This window comes from Drosophila albomicans, chromosome 2L (genome assembly GCF_009650485.2).
Source record: "Drosophila albomicans strain 15112-1751.03 chromosome 2L, ASM965048v2, whole genome shotgun sequence".
Taxonomy (NCBI): domain Eukaryota; kingdom Metazoa; phylum Arthropoda; class Insecta; order Diptera; family Drosophilidae; genus Drosophila; species Drosophila albomicans.
Genome location: NC_047628.2, coordinates 19,256,224 through 19,266,165, shown reverse-complemented (window position 1 = coordinate 19,266,165; position 9,942 = coordinate 19,256,224). Strand labels below are relative to the sequence as shown.

The 9,942-nt window shown below is 38.1% G+C and overlaps 2 protein-coding genes and 1 long non-coding RNA gene across 5 annotated transcripts in view; 1 reads left to right on the top strand and 2 right to left on the bottom strand.

The window, feature by feature from the left end:
• Window positions 1-309: 309 nt before the first annotated feature.
• The window catches only part of LOC117565861 (uncharacterized), a 51,927-nt gene continuing 42,294 nt past the window's right edge, over window positions 310-9,942 (top strand). The window contains exon 1 of the long non-coding RNA XR_004571940.2: window positions 310-746. This is a non-coding gene — a long non-coding RNA (uncharacterized LOC117565861). The remainder of the gene's footprint in view (window positions 747-9,942) is intronic.
• On the bottom strand, window positions 1,689-5,427 carry LOC117565859 (uncharacterized). Its single transcript, XM_034245194.2, has 8 exons — window positions 4,197-5,427; window positions 3,221-3,998; window positions 2,936-3,167; window positions 2,643-2,870; window positions 2,349-2,591; window positions 2,032-2,294; window positions 1,920-1,973; window positions 1,689-1,868 (listed from the first exon to the last, which is right to left on the bottom strand). Exons 1-8 carry the CDS (start codon window positions 5,332-5,334, stop codon window positions 1,763-1,765), a joined length of 3,042 nt encoding a protein of 1,013 aa, XP_034101085.1. The 5' UTR covers window positions 5,335-5,427; the 3' UTR covers window positions 1,689-1,762.
• Window positions 7,081-9,942, bottom strand: part of LOC117565858 (CUGBP Elav-like family member 2) — a 65,936-nt gene continuing 63,074 nt past the window's right edge. For all 3 annotated transcript variants that reach the window (XM_034245187.2, XM_034245186.2, XM_034245190.2), the window contains 2 exons: window positions 7,671-7,832; window positions 7,081-7,564 (listed from right to left, as the gene is read on the bottom strand). In XM_034245187.2, the coding sequence (XP_034101078.1) occupies window positions 7,293-7,564; window positions 7,671-7,832 (434 nt within the window). In that variant the 3' untranslated portion in view covers window positions 7,081-7,292. The remainder of the gene's footprint in view (window positions 7,565-7,670; window positions 7,833-9,942) is intronic.

The window sequence follows — 9,942 nt, the reverse complement described above, 5'->3', positions numbered from 1 at the left end:
CACAGCATTCATTAAATTATTTACAATGTTTGAAGAGTATTACACGCATATTTATTGTGCAAGCACATAATTTATTTCTTTATATTAAAATACAACTACAAAAAACAAACCAGATACATTTGACTTTATATTTTGCAATTACAATGTAAGTCTGTAAGTATTGTTTTATATTTTATTTGCAATTAATTCATGTTTAACTTGTGGTCAGCTTAATTGCTCAACAATAACATTTCGCAGCTTACACTAAGCCGCTTACAGTTTTCTGTTGTTCTTGTGGCGATTTAACAGATCGGAAGAGCTTTTAACATTGCCTTTTTGAGTCGATACCGTTGCTTGACGCGCGTGAAAATTTTTGGCTTCGTCTTCAAATTGATATTTATTGTAGTTTGTGCGCGCATTTTTTTCTTTAAACAAGTTGTGTTTGTTTTACGTTGTGCAAATAAGCAAGTAAAGCAGTTGTAATATTTGCCATTTCATTTCATATTTACCTGTTTTAATATTTACGCATCAATTTCATTTTGCTTTTGCTGTGTGTGTGCAGACACTTAACGAATTTTTTTTTGTGTTGTTTGTGAAGAGAAAGAGTGCGGATTGTAAGCCCAGTATTGAATGTACAAGTGGCCAACATATTTATTATTACTTGGGGATGCAGCCAGCCATTTGGCCTTTTGCCAGGCATATTGATGTCCACAGAAGTCTCACAAATTGATACCCTGCAGCAGCGCCAAGAAGCGCTATATAACAAAGTAAGTGCGTGTTTTTCTATTATGCATGTTCTTTTTCGTCCACAGCAGCCTCACTAGCATGTGTATGTGTGAGTGCATTTGCAGTTGCGCAGCAGCAAAGCACGCATTCCAGATCAGACTCTTTCACTCATGTGCATGCAGATTTGGTGTACACACAGCCTGCGGAAGCTTTTGCAATTGCGCAGCGGCGCAGATCAGTCCATTTCACTTACGCACAAGTAGGCATTAGGACGTGAGCTTAGCGTACAATTGCGCAACAGCATAGTTGGTCAGTCTGTTTCACTCATGCATGGAAATTAGGGTATTGCTTAAAGCAGCATAGCGCCATCTCTCGCAAGCTTCATCCTGCTGTAACTTTTTCAAGTGGCAATTGACGTATACTCTGTGTCTGCACCTGTCTGCTACGGCACTCCGTTTGCTTTTTGTATTTGCACAGCCTACGCAGTTGTTATTTACTATGCGTAATAATTAATTGCAGTTAAACTTAAAGCGAATGTACAAAATATGCAATGCATATCAATTAATATGTCTTTATGTTTCTGCTCGTTGGACATAAATGTAATTTGCAATTTTTAATGTTGCCTTAAACACAGTCTTTACTCGGTTGCCACACCACACACGTGCCACAACCGCAGCACAGCGGTTGCTCTAGACCAGTTTACACTCGCCGACCCTTAATGATGTGCCTGAGCACAAAACACATGTCCTTTGGCCAAAAAGGAAGCACATACAATGTAGCATAGTCTCCTAGCCAGCTAGCTGGAAATACATAGTTTAATTCGTTGGTAACGCTTTGTTGACGGTTACGCTTCTGTGGGCAAGGCAAACAGCATGAGAAGCAGGGGGAAGAGTCGCGCATTTTGGGCAGAGATTAGTGCCAGATTCATGCGGTTGGCTTTAGTTTTGTGTAGCGCGTTGAACTTAATTAATTTTCGCTTATTTGATTTTTTGCTTGGCAGCACACAACTGCACACATTTTATTTAAACAAATTCTATACAGAGTTTATTGCTCAGTTCTATTTGTTTTTCTTTGCATCCTTTTCCACGCGCTTCAGTATGGCATCCATATTGGTAACAAGCTGTTCCAGAATTTCCTCCAGCAGTGAAACGCGGTTATTTAGACTGAAAGTTAAATAAAAATGAACGCACAAAGTGTAAAAATGATAGACTTACCGATACATGTCCTTATTGGGTGCATCAGTAGGCACATCCTCAAAATAGTGAGCCCTAATGAAACGCATAAATTATTCAATTGTTAAAGTAAAATCATGCTAATAATATTTACTCGACTTCGCTCATATTACGACGCAAATGAACTTTGGACTGACTGTAGCGACTCGACGCAGTTGGATCATCAGTAAAATCTTGATGTTCGGGATCAGGTTGATTGATAGTATCTCGATTCTGGCGCTTGCGACCACAATGCGTGATAAAATAGATTAGCGCTGACAATTTCTTATAGACATACGAGCCAAGTTGACTGCGACCTTGGGTTATTTCACTTTTCACAGTGTTGTACGTCTCCATGATGATGGCCAAGAACATGTTCTAAAAATATATAAAAATGGCGCATATTCCACAAAAATAGTTGCTCTTACATACCAAAAGAATGAAGAAGACCAAGAGAATATAGGTTAAAAAGTAGATGGGACCAAGCACACGATTTGCTTGCTCAATAAGATTATATTGAAAGTCGCCCAGAATCATGCGTATCATGGTCAAAACTGAGGTGATAAAGTTTCGAAAATCGGGATGCTTTGTACCGAAAAGCAATAGACCCAATTGTGCATAGGCCAAGAAAACGATACCAAACATGAGACTGAAGCCAGCCAAGTCCTTAGCGCACTATAAAAGAAAATTATAGAAAGCTAATTCGCTTTAATCTAAGAATCTTACGCGTTTTAAAGTTGTGGTAAATTGAACGAGCGTCTTGTTGAAACTGATGAACTTAAAGATCTTGATCCAAACTAGAAATGCTAAAACAGCCATCATATCAACATAAATTGTATTCCAAAAGCACAGCGTGTCCAAGCTTTGATAATTCTCTCTGGTTTTCGCCCAAGATATTAGAGATTTCACCTTTACCGTATGCCAAATATTGTAGACCAGCGCCAAATAGCAAACCTGTAAGTTTGCACACGTATTATATTAAAAAAAAATTTAATATTTTATCATTTTTTTTGTTTTACCACTAATATAACCGAGTCTAGTATGTTGAGTAGGCTCTTGAAATATTTCTTGATACCCGATTTACGTATTTCATTAAGTTCATTTATATTATAGTACACAACCATAATATACCAAAAGATATACACCACAGACATGTATAGACTTTTATCCGTAATGAACGAGAAATGCTTCACCGTTTGCAATTGACTCTGCGGCAAGACCCCGCCAGTTGGAGGAATTTCCGCTATGAATCTGAAAAACGTTCGATAAAAATAAAATTATATTTTTATGTTGTATTCACTCACTTGGCGCTTTGAAAAATATCGGTATTTTCATTGTAGAGATTGAATTCGACTAGCACCAGCCGTGAACCACGGTCCAACCAATGACTTCTTTTTAGATCCTTGATGATTTGCAGATTCGTTTCTTTGTCATAGGTCAAGTCAACGGTGTAGCCACCAGTGGCATACATATTGAGTATTGTCCACAGCGGTGTCGAGTCCAATTCTTTCATAGTACGAAATGGTGCTCCGCCATGTGATGAAATTATTTCCTCGGCTCCCTTCGAATACGAATCGTAGCAAGTATTAAAGTATCGTATGAAGGCATCGTTAACGAAGCAAGTATCTTTTCGCACTCGGATCTGACGCAAACGTGGAGGACCAAGCAGGAGATTCTCATGTAAGAAGACACGTCCATCGAGATGTGTTCGGTTCGGTGTTGGTCTTACTTTAGATCCTATTGTACCACCTCCCCCCTCATCATCGTCTTCATAATCTTGATTAATTCTATGTTTGTTGAATTTGTCTTCGCGTTTCTCACGCGTCTCTGTCTCTGTAGTAGTGGGTGGCTCAGTTGTTTCATCGTCACCTTCATGCGATCCCTCGGTACTTACGACACTCATATCGCCATGCAATGTGACTAAAAAATTATATATTAAATAGTCCCACCAATCGGGGACCGTGATAAGCTTCTCGAAACAAACTGTCACCGATGGCGCAATGACCAATTCACGTGTGGTGAAAAGTTTCTTCATCGTATCGTTGAAATAAAACATGTAGGAGTGTCGTACAGACAAAGTTACTGCGAATTAGGCGAATTTTATAGAAGAGATATAGAGAGATATAGTCAATATGTGAATAGTTAGTTGGTTACTTTCATCCCTACAAGCTAATATTGGTTATTAATGGAAAATTCTTGACAATACTATTATTTTTTAATTATTAAGTTGATACTCTCACTTTCTTATTTGCTGAAGCGAAATTCTTCCATTATACTTACCCAATGACGTTAATACGAGAAATACAATAAAGACGGCAAATTCCACGAGTGCATCGCGCACTTCCTCATCTGTTGTGTATAGAATACGCGATTGTTTTTGCCTTCCAGCGTGTCGCTCGGTGGGTACGGTAGATCGGCGACGAAAACCTCCCTCCGGATCTTCCTGATCTATTTCCTCTTCAGTTTCCTCAGTTGGAGATTTTTTCTTTCGTAAGAATTTCAGCATTTTATCCGTTTTGCTTGGCGTTTCTGTGCCCATTTCTTGACTTTTCATCTCGGTAGTGGCTCCTGGATCGTACGCTTGAGCGGTTTCCTCGTCTCTGGTTGAGGGCTCGATATTTGTCCTGGGAGCAGCATTGTCACTATCGGCTTCCTGAAAACGTGCACGTTCACGTGGTAAATTAGCTTGTACCTCTTGAGATTGTCGACGTGAGCCGCTTTGCTGAGGAGTATCTTCTGTTGGTGTTTCATCATCCATCTCATTCCTTTTGGGCTTTCGACGCAATAATTTATCCACTGGATATATTTTACCATGTAGCTGAAAGCGTGTAAGTCTTGGATGTGATTGTGCTGTGAAGCGACCGAGCGGAGAATCGGAACGCAAGGAAGAGCGTAGAGTTGGCATAGTGTCATAATATTGCGAAGTGCTTGGGCGTTCAGAAGAACTAGGACGTTGTGCAGCATCAGCGTGGGGAGAATAGACGTAACGCGAAGCAGAACGGGAACGAGATGAAGAAGTGGGATGTAGTGAAGAACTTGGATGTGGCGAAGAGCTAGGACGTGAAGCGTGACGTGAAGAGCCCGAATGTAAAGAAGAACTGTGACGCGAAGAGTCGGGATGTGAGGAAGAGCCAGGATGTATGGAAGAGCCGGGATGTAAAGAACCGGGATGCGAGGAAGACCCGGGGTGTAAGGAAGAGCCGGGATATAAGGAAGAGCCGGGATGTTGAGCAGAATCTCCGGGATCAGAGAAATAGTCAGGGAGTGCGGAAGAGCCTGGACGCGGTATTGATCCAGGTTGTTCTGCATTTTGATTATTTCCGGCAACCGGCGAAGTATCCTGAATTTGCGAACGAGCACGCTGTGGCGGTGGCGGACGCCCTTTTTTACGCGAAGGCGACGGTCGATCTTCCGACATTTTTCAATGATTTAGATAATTTATTTATATTAGTTTCTTGAACGAACGAACAAAAAGTTTTTTCGTAGCCCGAAACTAAAGCAGACTGAGCTGAGGGTCTGACAGCGTCCAAATTCGGGGCAATGTTTGAGCAATGCTTACTCGGACCTGTCGAGCTATCAAATTCAATGCGCATGAGATGTAGACGAGGTGGCAGAGTGGAGTGTGGCATAAAAAACGGCAATGCTCGAGGAGTGCATCCACACATCTGCACAGCATCTGTATCCTTCCCATGCATCTGTATCCTGGGTCATACATATGCATATTTCATGCGTTAACGCCAACATTTGAATTGCAGCACGAGGGAGAGATGGACAGAGAGAAGGAAGGGAGGGACAGCAGAACTGCAGGCAGTTTTTGATTTATGGTCCTCGAGTTGGGCAGAGCTCAGAACGGCTCCTTTTGGCTATCAGCGCCAGTTGAGTTGTCGGGACACATAAAAAATGCACATACAATAGCATAAATGTGATAAAACCCTCAACAAACTGCTTACAATGGCTGCCAGAGGCTTAAGGAGCAATTCCTCTCCCCATTCTAAGCATTGCGCAGTCAAATGAGATTTTCTATGCGAATTTAAAAGTGCATTCAAATATGATTTGATAAATATTCTGCTGTTTTGACATTACACTAAAGTGTTTCAACGTGATTGAATAAGCTATATTGCTGTAGGAATGAGAATAAGAAAAACACAACTAAAGAATATATTTTTATATATTTTTTTATTTAAATATTTATTCAATTATTTGAAAATATTAAATCTTTGCTTTTACGTTTAAAATGTTTATCATTGTATATATTTAAAGTACTCACTAAAAAGCTCTGACAACTCTAGATCATTTCATTTATTTATGGTTCTATATAAATTGTTTAATATATTTCTTTGTTTGTTTGTTTGTAGTATTATTTCTAATATGCTTTGAAATGGGGAATTTAAGTACACTTCTTTGAAACGATTTGCATCATAACAAAATAGTTTATAACTATTCTCATATTAATTATATTTATTATGCCGCAATAAGGATGATGTAAGAAATCAATAATAGTGTTGTGCTTAAGAAGAAAACGATCTTAACGAAATATTTGTGGGAAATAATTAAAGCTAGCTGCTAGGTTTCTTTCGATTAGTTTAGGTTGATTTTTATGTGAACAATCTGTTAATATAGTATATAGTATGATGCGCAGTAATAGAGCAGACTTTTTCAAGCATTTTCATTAAAATTTGCTCGCTACGAACGGAATTTCGAATGTTTTGTGCCATAAACTAATGCATAATATTATGGTATATAGTTGTTTTGTTTTTTGTTTTTGTTTACATTAAATATTAGAGCACTAAGAGCTATAAATTAATTTGCTACATTTGATTTTTGTGTGTTATTTGATTTCTCAATTACAAATTTTCCATTGATTATGTTTGCTTAACTATTTGGCTTTGAAAATACTTTGGCGCCACAACGCAGCTGCAGTTTAAATTTGTTTCTTTCTTGTTTGTGTTTCGATATATTTTAATTAACATAATTATTTTGTTTGCCGACCACTTGAATGAAAGAAAATAACGGACTTGAAATTGTTCAGCAAAAGTGATTACAACAAGGATGCAACTTGTAAGCTACTTCTTTGGTTTGTTGTTTTTGTGATTTCCCTTTTTAGGTTTTTTCTCATTTTGTGCACGCGTTAGAACAACTCTTCCTTTCTTTGCCCCGCATCCGATGCATATTTTGTTTGTTTTTTTTTTTTTGGTGTGTGCTTAACATTAGTTGTATATTTTTTTGTTTAATTGGTCCTTTGGTTTCAAAACTTTCTCTTTCTTTTTGCTAAAAAGGCACAATGTTGTAACTATAAGAATATAGTATATAATGTATTTCTATGCTGTTTGTCTGTCTGTGTGTGAGCCACGCCCAAAATGGTTGCCTTGTGTGCTTTCAGTACGGCTTAGCCGCATCCTTGGAACGTTTCAATTGCACCTTCAAGCGTTTTGTGCCTATCTGAAAGCCATGCATCGCCTGTATGGCTGCATTCGCCGAATGCGGATTATCGTAGGAGACAAAGCCAAAGCATTTCGATAGATTCGTTTGCTTGTCGATAAACACCTTGGCCGACAGCACATTGCCGAAGGGCAAAAATGTTGATGCGAGATCGGTGTCAATGAATTCCTGAGGTAGATGATAGATAAACAGATTGCTGCCATCGGGACCTGTGCCAATAGAGAAAGAAAGAGACGGAGACAATTATTTAGCAGTCATTTAAAGTACATGCCTAAAAGTATGCAATCAAATTTGTTCAATGCAGTTTCTACTCACCTTCAATCTGTTTGCCTGCCACACCGGCGGCTGCTGCCTGCAAGGCGCTGGCGTTCAACGGTTGTGCGGCTCCATAAGCGGCTGCGGCAGCGGCTGCTGCTGCTCCATTGGTGAGGCCACTCAGTGCTGATGCTCCATAAGGATCGGCGGCATTGGTGGGCCCTAAAAGTCGAGATGTTTCGATTTTAATATGCCCAATAAAAAAAATCACTCTAAGAGTTCGCTTTGTTCTCCTCTTCTTGCGCTTAAGTTTTACGGTAGCTACAGTTTTTGGATAAAACAAATTACATGGCAGGCACAAAGACACAAAAGACAGCAACACAGGAATTGGGTGTGAAAAACACACACACAAACAAACACACACACACACAACACCCGCTCGTATTTGGGGAACAATAAGCGAGCCACGTCGCTGAGTTGAGTTAACGCATATGAGAAAAATGTTTTATTTTTTTTTGGCCGCGACTTTCTTTTGTTTTGTGTGCTTTCGCATGGTTTTTTTTGTTTTTGGTTTTTATTCGCCTGGCGTTGGCCTTACATTATTAAATTTTATATCCTTTTGTGCATCATAAAAAATTTGTTAGCCTTTGTTTCAGGGCGCTTTCTACTCTTCTTTTTTTTTAATTGAGCCTCGAGTTTTGCAGTGTTCGCTCTCTGACGTTTGCTTTGTGCACAACACACGAATTTTTGTAATCTACTAAAAATTTATTACATTTTCTCGTGTTTTCTTTGTTATTTACATACGTGTTGCTAACACATATAAAAAGAATAATACCAAAACAGGAAATATTACAAAAGAAGAAAAAGAGAGTCCATATTACGCAATGAAAGTTTTGCATTTTCATGCAATTTTATGTGCACTCAACATAGATGCGCAAAAAACAAAATCGCAATCAACATCATCATCATCGTTGTTATCAAACGGCAGATGAAAATTGTAAGTTCATTTTTTAGTGCAGCGCCATTTATGTTATTGAGTTTGTTGCACAATTTAGAGAAATTAATTTCGAAAAGCCTTGCAGCATTCATTTGACCAATTTGGTAAATGCTAATTGAAAGCACAACTAAGCCCGAATCTACAGAAGACTAAATCGTATACGTTTAGCATTCAAAATTGATACTTAACATACGTTTAGACTTTAAGACTTTTAAGTTTAAGTTAAACCAAACTGAATTGTTTTTGCTGTTGAGCCGTATTATTCCTTTGGTATGCAAACTAAGTCTTTCTGGCATGCAAGGCTTGAGCTTTTGCAAATATTTTGATAATAATTTCATATATTTTTGCAGTCTGAAAGTGTTTTTAATACCCATTGTCAGGGGATCGAGGCCAACGGCTTTATGTTCATTTCAGCGTATGTTTTGTATTTATTTTTATTACAATTGTGTTTGGATTTTGTTTTCAAATTGAAAGGACTTTCATTGACATTGCAACTTTGCATATGCTGGAGTGTCATTTTGCAATACACTTGCAAAGGATTTAGAGATTTTGTGATGGTGTTTGTAGGGGAAAGATTCGATTGATTAAAATGCGTATACGTAATATTAACAATATTTACTTATACTTTAGGTGTAAATCTGTTAATTAATTCATTATACGAGTGCAATTGAATAGCAGAATATTTTATAGGGCATCGCATCTTCAGTGCTTCATAAATGATTTCTCTCCAATTGTTTTCTTTTTATTATTATTATTATTGTTTCTCTTTTTTTTATTTTGTGTCGAAACACAATCAACGAAGTTTCATATGTATATATAGTATTTGTTTTGTTGTCTGCTGTGGCATTGATTTGATTTTTTGTGTTCTTTGCGTTTATTTGCATTTTGTTGCACGGTTTTAGTTATTGTTGTTGAATAAAAATTCCATTTTTTTTTTGCTTTTTATTGACAGAGTGTGTGTGTGGGGTAAATAAAAGCATGAAAACATTTGCCAGAGGGCCAATGCTAACAGAGATATGACTACATGTGTTTTTAATTAACAATAGGCTGTGTCCAGGGGGAACGGAGGGGGGAAAAGCAAAGTAACTGCATTAGAGTAGGATTGCTTTCGTATTTCGTGAAAGAAAATAAAACTGGGAAATGTAAATGCTGAAAATTTACTTAAATTGATATTTTGATTGTTATGTGGGAGAAATATAGGAGGCCTTTTTTTTGGGGGGGTTTGAGTTTTGTGTAGACTCAGCGGTTAGCTTATTTAGTATTAAATTATTTTGAATTTTTGCTGAGCAGGGCAAAGCGCATGCAGGCGGCTTTTGATTGTGAGTAGAAGTGAGT

Bases quoted from the DNA above. Each gene is read 5' to 3' on its own strand.
- LOC117565859 (XM_034245194.2), bottom strand. From the start codon at position 5,334: ATGTCGGAAGATCGACCGTCGCCTTCGCGTAAAAAAGGGCGTCCGCCA. The intron at 2,871-2,935 runs GTAAAACAAAAA...GCAAACTTACAG, and splicing joins TAGACTCGGTTATATTAGTG to GTTTGCTATTTGGCGCTGGT. The intron at 1,869-1,919 runs GTAAGTCTATCA...TTTAACTTTCAG, and splicing joins CCCAATAAGGACATGTATCG to TCTAAATAACCGCGTTTCAC.